The sequence below is a fragment of the Nelumbo nucifera genome, chromosome 6 (assembly GCF_055504915.1).
Source record: "Nelumbo nucifera cultivar China Antique chromosome 6, China Antique-T2T, whole genome shotgun sequence".
In the NCBI taxonomy this organism is placed as follows: domain Eukaryota; kingdom Viridiplantae; phylum Streptophyta; class Magnoliopsida; order Proteales; family Nelumbonaceae; genus Nelumbo; species Nelumbo nucifera.
In genome coordinates, this window is record NC_142654.1 from 4,264,806 (window position 1) to 4,281,704 (window position 16,899).

General features: G+C 35.6%; 1 protein-coding gene across 1 annotated transcript; it reads right to left on the reverse strand.

Annotated features, from left to right (window-relative positions):
* Window positions 1–259: 259 nt before the first annotated feature.
* On the reverse strand, window positions 260–6,024 carry LOC104586648 (uncharacterized). The gene is made up of 11 exons (XM_010243941.3): window positions 5,908–6,024; window positions 5,417–5,730; window positions 5,217–5,311; window positions 4,888–4,955; window positions 4,755–4,798; window positions 4,436–4,513; window positions 4,171–4,324; window positions 1,255–1,398; window positions 1,049–1,159; window positions 744–809; window positions 260–633 (listed from the first exon to the last, which is right to left on the reverse strand). Exons 2-11 carry the CDS (start codon window positions 5,701–5,703, stop codon window positions 535–537), a joined length of 1,146 nt encoding a protein of 381 aa, XP_010242243.1. The 5' UTR covers window positions 5,704–5,730; window positions 5,908–6,024; the 3' UTR covers window positions 260–534.
* Between the last annotated feature and the right edge of the window lie 10,875 nt (window positions 6,025–16,899).

Below are 16,899 nucleotides of genomic sequence, written 5' to 3' on the forward strand. Positions count from 1 at the left end.
CAGAATGAACAGAACAGAAGAAGCAATTATAAATGCAATGCATTGATCCAGGAAGGAAGAAAACAAAGGAAATGAACGTGGACTCTTTTAGCCCAGCCGTTTGTGAGTTTTAAGAGGAATGAAAGGAACTCGTTTTAAGAAACCAAAGAAGTACACAAAGCATGCCATAAAGGCAACACTTGATTTCAATTCGTTAACACAGACCCCGCCATATCCAAAAAAAAAAACTAGAAAAGCAAACCAACTCAACCCATCCAGATAAAAATAAATAAGATATATAATAAATAAGAAAAAAGTTACACGCTTGTTTCAATTGAAACTGAATAGACCGGGCATGGTGACCACAGCATGCCAACCTTTTTAAGTTAAAATTTAAGAGGAAGCTTCGGCTTCATAAAATACAAAAAAAAAATGAAAAAGAAAAAAAAAAAAAACACAAACCATAACCATTTGCAAGTTGAATTGGTAATTGATCAACAGGGCCGTCCATCTTCAAATGTACACAAATTACGGACCACGTCAATCTGAGGAAGCTCACTGTTCACTCACAGTAGCAGTAGCAATCCAGTCAGAGGCGGATGCTTGAGTTTCAGGCTCAACATGTGATGATAAACACAAGGGAGTAATTGCCACCTATTTTATAAGAAAGAGAGAGAGAGAGAGAGAGAGAGAGAGAGAGACTTAGCTATATCCATTGTGCAAAAAAAGTTAAAAGGAAGAAAAATCGACAGAGTTGAACTCACAAATCCATTTTTAAGCGCTCTACAATCCAGATCTTCATCCATATCTTCTAGCTCCTTGTCCAAGAACTGCATTAACAGAAAGACCTACTCAGCAAACTCCATAGGAACTCCAACTAAAAGTAACAAAAAGAAGGCCCACAAACGCAAGGATTGATATTTATACCAAGCAACGGGAAACAGAGGCATGGAGAAAGAGATCTTCCATGTTTCTAAAATGTTGATATAATAGAAACAATAATCATAAACCAATGTTGATCTTCCCTGTTTCTAAAATGTTCATATAATCATCAAATATGATCATATACCTCTAGACGGAAAAATTTCTTCACTGCTCGTCCTGAATCAGGTTTTCCAGCAACCCCTACTGATTCTATTTCCACATTCTTCTTTTGTGTGTTAACGCGGCGTGCTGCTCCCTGTGAAGGACATAATGATGAGATTTGAAGAGCTGAAAAAAACTAAACTCAGAGGTTCAGTACCATGGCACAATGGTATTCCAGGAAATACTCACAGCTGCAGATGCATCTCGACTGAGCTGTGCGAGCTGCATGCCAAGGCTTTGTTGGTTGGACATGAAGTGCCCAGCTCTGTTTGCTGAGACAGCTTGCCAGGTTGGAACAGACCTCCAGAAACTCTGTCGTGTTACTTTGAAACCCTACAAAAATACAAGCATAATATAGATACGAGAGAACGATGAAAAAGAACCTATTGATTGGCGAACGGAGACCATAGTTCTTTCACAACAATCTCCTTTTTTCATCAGTTACTGCAATTAGATCTCACTAATAAATGGTGAAACCAAATATCTCAAAGGTTTTGGAAAGAGGGGGGGAACTATAACATGGAAACAGCAAAAAGCTGTCATATGAATGATTTTAAACTATAATCATTTTTATATGTTCAACCCTGGGGCTGGAACCCCCCCCCCCAATATAACCATACCATTGTTAACCTCTGTCCCTATGTAATGAGTTAGCAAATCCTTTAGCCAACCTTTGGGTCTTGAACCCACAATTCGTGTTGGAAGCCAATGCTCTTTCTTCTCTAATAAAGTATCTTAGGGTCCAAGGGGCATCAATGCATTAAGATCCAAGGGCCATCAACCCATTAAGATGCAAAATAATTACAACCTAGCAATCACCCTCAGTTACCATATTAGTCCATGAAGCAGAGAAGGCCAATGTAGAGGAGCTCTGCCCTCATGATCCACCATCTGTGGCCTAGAAAAAGAAGAGATTTATATTTTCATGTAGACACTTTTTGTGCCCATTTGGTGGTTTGGGAGGCCTTTGAAACTTTCAACTTTCAAGTAGCAGCTTATGGCTTTACAAGGTGGGCCCTGCCTGGATAGCCTATAAGTCATGTCTGGTGAAAAATCAAAAAAAAAAACCTAAAATAGCTCTCCTAGAGACAAAAAAATGGATTTCTGTCCAAGCTTCTTTTGGTGACTTCTCCAACACAGCTCAATCAAAGCTTCTGCCCTCCCAAATGGACCCTTTCTCCTTTTGAACCAACAGTAGCATCACAAGCCATGTCAGTGACCTTGCTCCTAAATCACAGAAGGGCAAAACTAAACACCACAAGACCCTGTGTATTCGCAACTAGGGCATTATTATTATCAGCAACTAGGGCAGTATTATTATCAGTTCAACAAGGGTTGAGATCGGCTAAATCTTTAAATTTCAGACTTAGAAATAGATTTGTGGGGACTCACATGTACTGTAATTGTAAGGTGATTTGCAAGATACAGGACAGGCTCTGCTCATCAGGGAAAAAAAAAAAAAAAAGATACAGGACAGACTCTTGGAAACATAGACAATGTTATGTTGTTTGCTAATGACAGAACTAATTGATGAAACTAGAGATAGATCAAATACAAAATTAGATTTGTGAGCAACTCCTTAGAAACAAGAGGTTTTAAAATAAGTATGACTAAAACAGAATATATGCAATATAAATTTAATAACAATAGTCTCATTCAAAAAAAATTAATAACAATAGTAGAAATCGAAGTACAATTGGGATTGAACACCAAGAGATGTCTCAAGGTGACCTTGGAGCAGGACAGGCAAAGCGTAGGGGTGTAGCTTGAGTCTTATGTGATAGGAGAATGCCACTTAGGCTAAAAGGAAATTGTTATAAAGCCAGCAATGCTCTATAGAGTAGTGTTGGACAGCCAAGAAATAACATGTCCAAAAAATGAGTGGTGGAGAAAATAAACTAAGATGGTTTGGTCACAGGTCATGTGCATAGAAGACTATCTACAGCACCCATAAGAATAAGTGATCTTTTGCAAGTTGAAGGGATTACAAGGGTTAGAAGTATACCAAAAAGGACATGGATCAAAGTAGTAAAAATTGATTTAAGCATCATAATTTAACAATGGATATGGCATTAAACAGAATGGAATGGCAAAACAGGATTCAGGCATTCAGCTAGCCGACCACCACTAGGTGACAAAATGAGGGGAAGTGAACTAAGATAGTTTTGTCACGTGCAGAAAAGATCGCCTACAGATAGGAGTGGTCATAGGCAGGGCCAGACCAGGCTTAGCACCTATGTTAAGGGCTATAGCCCAGGCCTGGGCCAGGTCAGAACAGACTTTGGGCCTATGACACAAGATCTTAAACAATTATGCTACTACAACCAAAAGCACAGATCTCTCAACCTATCTTGCCTAGAGATCAGGAACAATACACTCATATAACAACTCCCTTACACCTTTTCAATCATATTGGTCACCTTGAGTGGACTCTTATAGCCTCTCCAACACCCTGAACCAAATAACAACAACAAGAATAATGATAATAATAAATAGATATCAACATCATATGTTTCTTCTCAACTTAGACCACATTATCAGCAAAAGCTTTTGAAGCATCACCACTATGATTGAACTGTGTATCCAACTTTTTAACCAAATAAGCTTCGCCAGTAACAATTCAAGATAACATAAAACACTAGGAAGGTTTGTCCACCACATGATTCACAGGGAACATTATAACCTAAACAGAAAATTCAAATATGAGATTCTACTGCCTACACCCTGTCAACTTCATGACACTTCATTACTCCCCACCTCCAATAGAAACTGACTCAATAATCAATACTTGACAATGATGGACAGAAAAGGAGAAAGTGTGCTACTTTTACCTTATTGGATTAAAAGGAGACAAAATTTAATGGGACACTTTATCCACTTTCTCCACTTTTCCACACAACTCTTTACCAATCGTCTTGTTAGATCAGGGCTAGAAAGGGGTTTTTTGTTTAGTGACAACTTGTTACCTTCATAACTTTAGTTTGGAAAAAAAAGGATCTCTAACTTTTTCTATAGCCCTGTAGGGCCTTTACATCCCTTTGTACCCTCTTGCATAAAATACATGCATTTCTTAAAAAAAAAATCAAATGCTTGAGAAAGGCAAACCTTATTTGTCGAAGGAGAAGTGGGAATTTCAATATTCAGTGAGCAACTTTTGGGGAAAGCTCCCTTTTCAACATCTCTTATGGCTGCATGTAGCAAAGGTAAACAGACCTCAACCGCATCTTTGAAATCACTTTCACGGCTCTCATCCTTCTTCCTGGCAAAAGATTACAAGACAACCATGTAATAAATATATGCTGGAATGTAGTAAGGACGACTGTATATTATAATAACAAAAACAAAACGAAGCATCAAAGCATGCACTAACCAGTTTAATGATATAGAGAGGGATGGTACACCACAGATCAAAGCCTCTCTAGCACCAGCAACGGATCCTGAATAGAACCTGTAGGATTTCCCAAAATGAGAATCGTTTATCTATCAATGAAGAACAATGAAGACATGACAAAGAATAAAGGGAAGGTTGTGCTTAATGGATAATAGTGGCCATAGAATTTCATTAAAAAGTGAGATATTAATTAATGAGCAGATTTTAAACGTTGTGCTTAATTTCAGTAAGTAATGTAGTAACGAAGGTAAGAGATCCAATAATTAAATGAAAGGAATTGCATCCTGCATTTACTTACATTTGATGCCCACAGCTTGACCCCCTGTTAATTCCGCTTATGACCTGAACATCAAACAGAAATAACTTATGTGCGGCCTTTGCATAAGACTTGGTGGATACCGAACTACAGCAAAAAACATGTGAATCCATACCAGCGCAGGTTTTGACCACGAAAACAACGCCCCTGAAAGAGCCAAGGAGACACAATCCGCAGGAGTACCTGATTAAATAAATGATAGCCAGAGGATATTGAGATTATAAACATACAATAGGTAGCAAAACCACATTTAGTTACCAAATATTTACGGGCACAAACATAGCAATAAGCACGTAATGATCCAAAATCTCAAAGCCATTAACCAGAAAATTTAGCAATTCTTATCAACAACTGTAACTCTTAAGAAAAACTCCCAAATCCCTGTTCAAGTTAAGAAAGTGCCGAAACAACTTTGAAAGGAAGAAAGCATATATGCAGCATTACCGGAAACTTCGTAAGCTGTAGCCCCGTTAATTTCAGCAGAAGTCACGGCAAGCGTCTCGCAAAATGTGACCGAGTGACCGGAGACAGATTTATCACTAAGCCACCGCAGTACAGAAATGAACAAACTCAGATAACGTCCCAATATGGTCAGATAGAAATAAAATGACAAGAAGAAAAATGGAGAGAAAAAGAGAACCCACGATTGGGGGGCGCAGACATGAACATTGTATTGACCTTGTCGGACCAGAGCCTCAACCAGGAAGGTAAGGCCCGGGGCATCGATTCCATCCGCATTAGTGACTAACACAACAGGTTTGGAGCAATCCTGATCGGAAGAGGAGGGAGGGGAAGAAGAGGAAGAAGGTTCTGTAGATTCGTCGGTCTTCTTGGACTGTTCGTCGCCGCCACCTTTTCTGCTAGTTAGAACGTCTTGTAGATTAGATATTATGGATGGGGGTAAAAAGTTGTTCTTCACAGAAGTCGTCATTGAGATGCTGCGGAAACTAAAAATTATCTGCAACCAGGAATTCAATCACACAGATGACGAAGAAGAAGAAATGGATTTGGTGGTTTTGGGTTAAAAAAAAAAAAAAAAAAAAGAAATGAAAACCAAAAACCCTAGAAATCAGAAAGATAGTACTGAAAAGGAGGGTAATAAAGCGGGCGATAAAAAGGGGTCCCCAGTCCCTACCAGAGACGAGAGAGAGAGACCGAGTCTAATGGCGTTTGTAACGTAATGTTTTCTACAGAAAAAAAAAAAAAAAGGTGAGAGAGAGAGAGAGAGAGAGAGAGAGAGAAGGATTGCTTGTTCCAATCGGAAGGGAAAAGGATAAAATGTTTTTTCTTCTTTCTTTCGTGACTCTCTGATTAGCGTATTCTAAATCTTAATTAATTTTAATTAACTAATTTCTTTTTTTTTCGAAAATGTTTAATTAACTAATTTCATTCCCTTCAATTTTTTTCTCAATGAATTGAATGAATGATGTGTCATGTGTCAAGTAAAGGGTCCACATTTTGGTGGACCCCATCCAGGATCCTCGCAGACGCAGAGAGGACAGACGGAGACGGGCGACTGATCAACGGTCAGTTTGAAATGGAGAAAGAAGAAACAGAATACTGGGCAGCTGCTCAGGTCTCGAACAGTGGGAATTTTGAATAAGGTGTATATTTATTTATTAAAAAAAAAGAAAAAGAAAGAGAAGGGCGATGGATTTGGGAGAGGGGAAGATCTTGGTTCTTGGGTAGGGTAATGGGCCCCCACCCAATTGGCACATGTTACGTACGGTACCACTGTATCATTCTAAAATGAGAGAGCGAAAGAGTGGGTAGGGGTCTGGAGTCTGGACGAATTACTTCCGTCCTTTGCAATCTCACGTGAATTGTTTTAGTAACAAGGTACTGAGTACGACAAATATATATATATATAAGAGAAATAGAGAAAAAGTAATGTGTTAATTGAATTACATCTATTTAGTATGATCTAACTATCTACTGATGTCTGATGTTAATGTACATCATTGTTGATGGGATTTTACGTAAAAATTAAACAAGAGTATATTTTCTTTTTATGAGTCACGAAAATGAATGAGAAATTGAGAATTGAGAAAGAAGTGGTGGTCGGACCATAATGTTTAAGGTACTTGCTTACTTGCAAATTGGTTCATTATTTGTCAATCGGTACATTGTTGAGGCCCAAGCAATGAATTCCAAATAAAGTTGTGTTGGGAGGGTAGATTAGATATGGTATCAACCTTTGACATTTGTTCTTTACAAACTCTTGACATTTGTTTTGCCATTAATCCTTGAATCAATCATCTCGAATATAGTAAATCCAAAACCTCAAACTTAAATTTGAATCAAACAAACTAGGTATTACCGTATTACCTATGGGTAGGACTTAGGAGTAGGACCCAATATAGTAGATCAACCAATGGTGGCACGTTGCAGGATTTCTGATTTGTATTCACATCTGCGTGCGCCCCACAGCACACCCCCAACTGTCTATTGAAAATATCTCCTAATCACAAGTAGGAGAGATGTTCTCAATGTACGCTAAGATGTATATATGGAGTGTTTTTGGGATGCACTGTATGGGAGGCAGATGTGAACTCGTAGCACGTACCTGTGTTGTCATTGGAGTAGGGGAGTTCATGGGATGGGGATGGGTTACCTCCATTGTATTTGTATAGTCCCATCAAGCCAAAAATAGGGTCAAGTTGTGAACTGATTTTGGTTGACCCAATCGACCCCAAACGGGTCAGTGGTCCATTCATTCGGGTCAAGTTGTGATATTAAATTTACAAAATAAGAAACTCCATTGAACAGGATAAATAATGGCCAACGGTTCAGTTGCTGAGGTTGATGGGTCGTTGACAGAGTGAACAATTATTTGTAATATAGTGGGTTAGAGATTAATTGTTCCCTCAACTAAGATTGTGATTGGGTTCACCAGGTCAACAATTTGGTATGTACTTTAAGCGTCTAATTATCAAAAACAATAGTTTTATAGGGCTGGGCTGTTTTTGGGTATGTTAATTAAGTTGGGATTGGTTTTGTGATTAACACCCAAACAAATTATGCAAATATACATACATTACAGCACACAGGTGTATATTAAGTAAGATATTCTCAATATTTTAATCATGTTTCCTGGCTGTGACTTATTAATAATTACTTCATATAAGATGTCTAAAATCATTGCTTTATAGGCATGATCCATAGGATATTTTGAAAAGGGGTATTATATAGCTTTATCACCAAATTACTAAGTTAAGGGCCTACCAATTTTGGGTCTCCTACTTACAAGTCCCAATCCTCCAAATGGGTTAGGCCATGAGAGTGCTAATGTTAAAAATAAGTGTTTATTAAATAAGTGTTTAAAAATAAATGCTTATTTGAATAAGTATTTATTTGCATTTGGCATCTAATTTTTTCAAGTGCCTATTTAAAAAAAAAAAGTACTTATTTTATATCAGACATTTGGTGGTCTTTTTCTCCTATAAGCACTTAAATAAGTAAATGTGAATATAAATCAGAAATCCTACAACGTGAATACAAAAGTGTTGCGGGGCTTTTATGAAAACACTTTTGTAAAAGTGCTTTTATAAAAGTACTTTTATGAAATCCTCTAATAAGTACTTTTGTAAAAGTACTTTTAAGAAAATATAAATCAGAAATCAGAAATCCTCCTATAAGCAGTTTTATAAAAGTACTTTTACAAGTGTTTTCATAAAACTACTCCGGTAAAATACTTTTTATAAAAGTGCTTTCATAAAATTGTTTTTATAAAAGTTCTTTCATAAAAAATACTTTACTTTCGTAAAAATACTTTCCATAAAATTACTTTTATAAAAGTGTCTTTGTAAAATTGTTTTTGTAAAAGGGTATAATTGGTATTCTAAAAATTCACCAAGAACAATTATGGGAGAAAAAAATTGAATAAGTACTTATTGTATGAATACTTAAAATCCTTATTTTTAAAATAAGCACTTATGTCAGATTTATGTCCCAAACACCAATAAGTGCTTAATGGTGTGGTTCCCGCCCAAATAAGCACTTGTTTCCAATAAGCACTCCTAAACATGGTCGTAGTATGGGGATGTTGTATTTTTTCATTGTTATTGTTACAAGATTGGAGATCAAATTAGAAAAACACAATGGCAGTCATTGTGGTTCCCGCCCTAATTGAATGTTGCTCATAAGCAATCAATCTCTCATTCAAGGGCTGTTGGATAACAGCTGAATATGCTGAATTAAAAAGTTTATCTTTTAGCGATCTATAAGCTTTTAGCATGGTTGTGGGGCTTTTTAATGGCTGAACTTGAAGCCGGATACATCACTTTACCCTTGAAAAATTTATTATTTAATTAATTTACCAACTAAAAAAGCAAAGCAATAAGCCTTTTAATTCAAGCGGCGTTCTTTTTCTAGATTTTGAGAGGGGAAAAGTTGGTCAATGGGATTTTGATTCCCTATTGACCAAAAATCCCATGTTCTTTTTTCAGATTTATGTAGGGATCAGGAAAAGTTTATTTTCTTGGGTATCACTTACCTGGGTAAATAATTTTACCACCATGGGGGAAAGTTGCCAACACTTGAATGGGACAAAAATGGCCCTTATAATAATGGATTTTTATGGCTAAAATGGTCATTGCCTTATTTACATAAAAGATAAAAGAATATGGTTAAATACAATTACCCGAGTAACTCTTTCTTAGAAAACATTTACTTGTATAAATGAATCTACTCGAATGAATAATTTATCAAAAAACAAATGGGTCCCAGCAAATATCAACCATTATCAAATAACCCTTAGGATTTATGATTGGCATGGCTGTTTGGGGCATTATCATTGGTCCCACAGCCTACATCATGATCAGTTAATCCAAATTACCAAGATTGGAGCTACTTGATCCAATTTACAATTTTAGAAGTGGTGCACCATTACCATTAGCCAAAAATGCATATATTAATTATACAACGAGGCTCCATTCATTTGAAATGCTACTTGTATTAGTATATATAATGCACCAAGAAACAAATTAAAGGAAAAAAAAATGCAAATTCTGATTCATTAGGCTATGTTTGAAGGAAAAAGTAGGGAAAGAAAAGGAAATAAAGAAAAATTTTTACAAATCTTATATAAGTTTTCCTGCATTTTCCTTCCTTTCTCTACTCTTTCCTTAAAACCAAACATAGCGTAATGGTACAAATTGGTTACTACTTGTCTAAAAAGAAAGAGGAAGAGGATTGAGGAGGGAAAGTAGTAGTAGTCAGGAAAACGTGTACGTAGAACGTACTACTTTGTCTCCTAATGGATTTCATTTTGAGTCCACCCGTACGGCATACGGTAATGGCTGTGCTGGGCCTGCAGCCAGCGTCCAGCGGTGGCCCTTCAGTCCCTATCTTCGTGTTCGTGTGTGGTGTGACAACTGCCAAGTCCCAATAGTGCCCAACACTGTGCTGCCCAAACCCAATGTTTATTATGTTAGTGCCAAATATTGGGCCCATTCCATTGGGCCCCGTCCCGTCTTCTGCAGTGCCTCAATCCCATGACATGAAACTGTCCTTTTTTTTTCTCTCACTGTATGTCTATGAACTCTTCTTTAGATTATTTTAATGAATGATCTCACAGTTTTTTTTTTTAATCTAAAAAAACCAGAAATATGTCAATGGGGAATTCAAATTAGCTGAACGTTTTAGTTGTTCAGCAGGCTATGGAACCAATGATGACGTTTCATGCCAGTATTTATATGCATAGAGCCTGCATTTTTACAGTGGATTCATGAATTTTTATCATTGACATGAAATCTCATCATTGGTTCTACAACTCGTTGAATAGTTAAAGCGTTTAGCTAAACTTTTTTCTCAATAGGGCCCATTGCAGACCTATCAGCCCACTGGGCCAGTGCAGAGTCTTTATTTATTTTCACACGAATAAGTTTATTACTATTGCTTCTTTGCAACCACAAATGTTATCCAAGTAGGTTTCCAAGGATCAATTTTTTGTTTTTTCTTTGACCAGTAATGCTGTGTGATTTGTGATTTGAGTGAAATTAATCCCATCCCAATTGATTAAAAACCAAATATCTCTCTCTATATATACATGCATACATACATACATATTAACACAAGGGCACATGCTATATAAATTGCCCAAAAAAAACAAAAATATCTTTACAAAAAACTAGTTATATGCTCTGTTTCACCAATTACTAGATGTACTTTCTTTATCAAAATTAGGATGTGCCTAAATCAAAACCATTATTATTATATGGAACAAATAGAAGCCATCACAACCAATAATAGAAACAAAATAAAATCAGATTTCACACGGATGTCTGGTGAAATAAAGTTCATATCTTATGTGTCGGCCGGTGAGTTAAAAAAAAAAAGTGTTTATGTAAATATGGTCAATATCGGCATACCTCGTTAGTTCTTATCGTTTGATAGTTTGGAATCTGGATATATCTTAAAAAAGGGTGAAGTTCATGGAGAGAGAATACAAGTCTGAATCTTTGGTCTGTTACCCACAAATATCTCCTCAAGAATGACAATTGAGATATTCCCATTTGTGACTGTAGTGCCTTGTAGATGGTAGATCCAGACTTCAATTTTTCTATGTAAGTCAATTTTATGTAAAAAGTATTGAAAAGAATAACTGGCATATGTAAATATGCCATGGGGTATGTGGAAATATCAAATATGTCAATTTCCACATAGCCCATTAGTTATGATCGTTTGATAGCTTGAGATCTGGACATATTCTTAAAAGGATGAAGTTTATGGAGAGAACAAAAATGTACACAACTCTGAATCTTCCTAATTAGGTCAATAAATACTTAGAAAAACTAACTTTCTATTCTTTATTTTATGTTTTTTTAATAAAAAAGTTACATTTCTTCTAACTTGTGAATGGTTTCACTTTTTGACTTCGGATTGGAATTTACTTAAAATCTCCACCAGGTGGTAAAAGTAGTAATATTCTTTACCTTGCTGTTTGATGAAAGTCTGAAGAAATTTCGGAAATTGTTATTTATTTGGGCTACGTTTGTTTCGGGTGGAAAATCGAATGGGGTAAATTTTATACGCCGGTTCGATTTTATTAGAGTTTGGTAAATATGTAATTTTACACCGAGAATCGATGTAAATTACATTTTAATTTAAATTTACATCAAGAATCGATGTAATAAATACATCGATATTTTATTACATCATCCGCTCGCTCTATCTCTCTCTTCGACATTAAAATATCCATATTTTATTACATCGACATTTTAATTATCGATGTATTTATTACATCATCCGCTCGCTCGCTCGCTCTCTCTCTCTCTCTCTCTTCTCCTTCTCTCTTCTTCTTCTCCTTCTCTCTCTCGCTCGCTCGCTCTCTTTCTCTCTCTTCTTCTCCGGTTGTAAATTACAATAATCGATGTAAATTATTGTTGTTTCTCACAAAACCAGGGCATAGAACGTTTCACAGTTCCCTTCTTCCTATTAATCATCTCCATTGTTTCTTTTGCAGTTAAAAAAGGCTAATGACCTTCCTTCGGCAGTGAATGTGATTCAGCTTCTCAAGCAACGGACTGTTACCTGTTATATTGGTTGCCTCGCCGTCTCCGGTGACCTACTCTATGCCGCCTCGGGTTTCGTTAAGTCTTGCTTTTTCAGAAAGGAAGGTCTTCACCGCTCACCAGGACTCTAAGATCCGAGTCTGGCACCTAACCCTGACCAAATGACATCAACTCGTGGCAATGACATCTACCGAAGAACTACGTCCGCGTCAGATACGGGTATGGATTGAACACACTGACGCTGTCTCTGGCCTCGCCGTCAGCAATGGTTTAATCTACTCCGTTTCCTGGGGCAAGTGCTTGAAAGTATGGCGGGTGTCGGATCTCCGTTGCTTGGAGTCCATGAAACCCAAGGCAGATCTCCGCTACAACCACGCGGAGAAGAGCAGTTGTTCATTCTCTCTCTTCTCCTCCTCCTTTTTCTTCTTCTTCTCTTGCTTCCCTACTCCTCTGTAGATCGTCTTTTCCTCCTTTGCACCATCTCCCGCTGCAACAAACCAGAAAACGTAAACTCCATTTACGTTGATGTAACAAATAGGACGAGTGTAAATCGGCACAATGGCCGGTCCGTATTTTACACTCTTACCGAACCATTGTGTCTCAACTCCACCGGTGTAAAAGAGCATTTATACGGGAAACAAATGCAGCTTTATTTTTATTTGCTGCAAGGAAATTGTTATTAATAAAAGGGAAAAGAAGAGAAATACGCAACAGTCCTCGTAGTGGTAATTCTGTTGTTCAAAGAATGACCCAATATTAGGGCTGCAAGTTGGATCAAGTTAGGTTGAGGCCAACCCTAGTTCAATGTAAGTTCTAAACCCCCAACACTAACCCTAACCCAACTTGACCTTCCCAACCCTAACCCTAATTAAAATCCTTTAACCCTAACCCAACCCAATCTAACCCAAAGTCAACTTTGGGTTGGGCCAACCCAATCTAACCCAACCCAACTTTGGGTTGGGCCAACCCTAATTAATCTTAGATCTTAACTAAATTTCACTACATACTAGGCATGACCCCGTACTAAGTATGGGTTCATGATCTGCATTTTTTCATTTTTTTTTAAATATTTTATATTATAAACTTTGAACCGTGTATTTGTGATACTAATGGGTCCCACCATGTATGCTTCTTATTCGGTTGAGCATGCATCTATTAATTTAAATTTTTTGAAAGAGTGATTTGAATTTTGAATTTTATTTGAAAATGTAACTAACCACTTCTAAAATACTGTTTTCTAGAAAATTAGAGCGCCATGTGTCTAAATGGGGGAGGCTTCAGCATGACTACCTTCCTTTAATATATAGATAACATATATTAATCCTATGTTTTATTAGTATTTGTTTGTTAATATTTTTATTGGTTCTTTAAGTACAATATTCAGAAAAAAAAAGTGTTTGAAATGATTATAGTTTATTATGATGACTTATAATAGATCTTTTATGGGCAGCAAGCTATGGGTAGCAAATAACAAAGAGGAGATAAAGAATAAAATATTCAGAAAACATAAAATATATTATCAAGGTTTTAGTATTTCCAATTAGGATTAAGTGAAGTGATTATCTTAAATGAAATAAATGATAGTGTGTGGTGGTGACTATACAACTATCATGCATCTAAATAAATGATAGTGTATGGGTTGGGTTGGGTTGCCCGAAGCATCAATCCTAACCCAACTCGAAGTAAAGCTGGGTTCATAAACCTTAACTCTAACCTGAGCATTAACTTGACCCAACCCAACCTGACTTTTTCGGCCTTACCCAATATTGCGGGTGGTTATTCCAATTGAACAAGGGACTACGAATCCAAACTCGTTATTTGAATCAATGTTTTCAACCCATTGTTTACTTGGCCGGTCGAACCATTTGAACCGTCACTCAGCTAGGATTATGGGTTTGGTTCAGTTAAGACCCGCTAGATGGTAAAAAATTGTTGACTTGGTCAAGAATTGTTTGACCTGTCTAGTTTGACCATTGACCCATCCAACCCGGTAACCGGGTCACATGTTGCGTACTCAATGTATACAAACTTTCAGAGGCCATAACATTGCACTTCGATGTCCTATTGGGGTGATTTTTTTTGGGTAACTTTTCAATATCTATGCATCCCAATGGCCAAAGGCGCCTTGTGCCGCTATTTTCACGAAAAAACCCTTTTTGCCTCAAATTGTAATTTTTAATATTTTTAAATAAAAAATTTAAAACTTAATTTAAAAACATAAATTAAATATAAAATAATACATATAACATATCTAAAACATATTTATTGCTAAAATATATATTTATAGAGACACACACAGAAATATATATATATATATATATATATATATATATATATATATATATATATGTGCTGACATGGCATGGTCTGAACCGTTCGACCTAGCTAGTTGAACGGGTGACTTGCAACCCAGAGGCAAAAATGGTTCGAACTTTGGGTCGGTTTTAAAATATCAGCACATTGGATACATGAAAACTTTCAAAGGCCATAACTTTGCACTCTGATGTCTGATTGGGGTGTTTTATTTATTTATTTTTTGATTTTGGGTAATTTTTCAAGATCTATGCATCCCAAGGGCATGAGGTGCCTTGCCCCACTATTTTCGTGAAAAAAACCTTTTTTTGGCCTCAAATTACAATTTTAATATTTTTTATAAATAAAAAATTAAAAACTAAATTTAAAAACATATATTAAATATAAAATAAAACACCTAACACATCTAGAACATATTTATACATTATTTATTCCTAAAATATATATTTATACACATATATACATACACACACATAGGGGTGAGCATTATTCGGTTAAAACTGAAAAAACTGAACCAAAAATTTTGGTTTCGATTTTTTTGGTTTTTGGTTATTTTGGTTTTGTAAAATTTCAGTTTTGATTTTGGTTTTCAAGTTTAGAAATTAGTTAACTGAAAAACCAAATTAACCAAACTTTATTATCTATAATATATATCAACATATAATACATATATAATATGTATAAAATATATTATATTGTATTTTATTATGTATTAAAATATATAATTTATCATATACATTGTATAATATATAATATATTAAAATATACACTACAATATATATTAAGGTATATATAGTGTTGAAATTTAGTTCGTATATATATATACATACATACATACATACATACATACATACATACATACATACATACTTAATACATATATATGCTGACATGGCACAGTTTGAACCAGTCAAACCGGTGACTTATGACTTGGAGGCAAAAACAGTTCAGCCTCCAAGTCGGTTTTTAAAACATTGCTTTGAATTTGGATGGAATCATTGGTTTACTCCCACCTATGAAAAGTTGTGACACCTAGGCCACAAGAACTTCTAACAAATCAGAACTTGAGAACCGACAACAACATTCTTAAAAAATCGTGTTGGTGGTAGTAATGTGATGGGTCAATCACACACACATGACACACATAGGGATGCAAACAGATCGGATTGGATTCAAATCAAGGTATATTTGAATCCAATCTGACACTGTTCATGTCAAATCCAACCCGAAGATCTTATAGAATCTGATAGGACTTGATTTGAATTCGAATCCTATCGGGTCGGATCTGATTCAATTCGACTTATTTTCTTTAAAGATTAATAAAATATTAAAAGAAAAAATAAAACATACTAATTTAAATAAAGTAAAAATAAAAAAATACAAGTATTTATTTAATTATTTTCACCATATATATACATGTTTTTTTTGTAAAAAAATAACACAACAAATTTATAAATAAATAAATAACATATATATATGTATTATATATTTATATTTATAAATATATAATATATATCAGATCGGAAAGGAGTGATCTGAATCTGATCGGATCCTATTATATGACTTGATCCGACCCAAAGATCCGAACAGGGGGTGATCCGAATTCAATCAAATAGGATCAAATCTCGGATCAAATCGGATCATGATCCAATCCATTTGCACCCCTAATTAACTAGGCCTCTTATTGTATGATAGAAAGAGAAGGGATAAAAAACTGGATCCCACTTAAGAATCAGCTTCCCACCAAGGAATCCGATCCATCACACTACTGTGTGTACTGCATGCAATTTTGGGAGCTTCCAAAGTTCTTTAACAAATGTTTTTGGTATTTGGGAGATTGAAATGCATTAATTTTTAGGGGTGCAAATGGATTGGATTATGATCCAATCCTATCTTTGTTGGATTCAGATAATCTTTTGTCAAATTTTCGGATCAAATTGAATAATGAAATCAGATTGAAAATTGGATCAAATTTGAATCACCCTTTATTCGACCCAATCTGATACACACACATATATAATAAGTATTCATTATATAAATTATAATCTTTTTTCTTTTAATAATTTATTAAAAATTTTGGGCATTAAATCAGATCAAATCAGATTTGGATATCCAACATCCTTAAAAGATTAGAATTTGAATCACCATTTTTGAGATCCGATCAAATCTTTGGATTGAATTGGATCTGGGATATGTGCTATTGGACTGGATTTGAATATACCCTAATTTGAACCCAACCCAATCTGTTTACATCCCTATTAATTTCTTTGAAAGGAAAAAGGCAAAGTATACGTGATACA

Excerpts from the sequence above, each read along its gene's own strand:
- LOC104586648 (XM_010243941.3), bottom strand. The coding sequence starts at position 5,703 with ATGACGACTTCTGTGAAGAACAACTTTTTACCCCCATCCATAATATCT. Across the intron at positions 4,325-4,435 it reads CTCTCTATATCATTAAACTG|GAAGAAGGATGAGAGCCGTG; the intron begins GTTAGTGCATGC and ends ATCTTTTGCCAG. Across the intron at positions 1,399-4,170 it reads CTTCTCCTTCGACAAATAAG|GGTTTCAAAGTAACACGACA; the intron begins GTTTGCCTTTCT and ends GTATTTTTGTAG.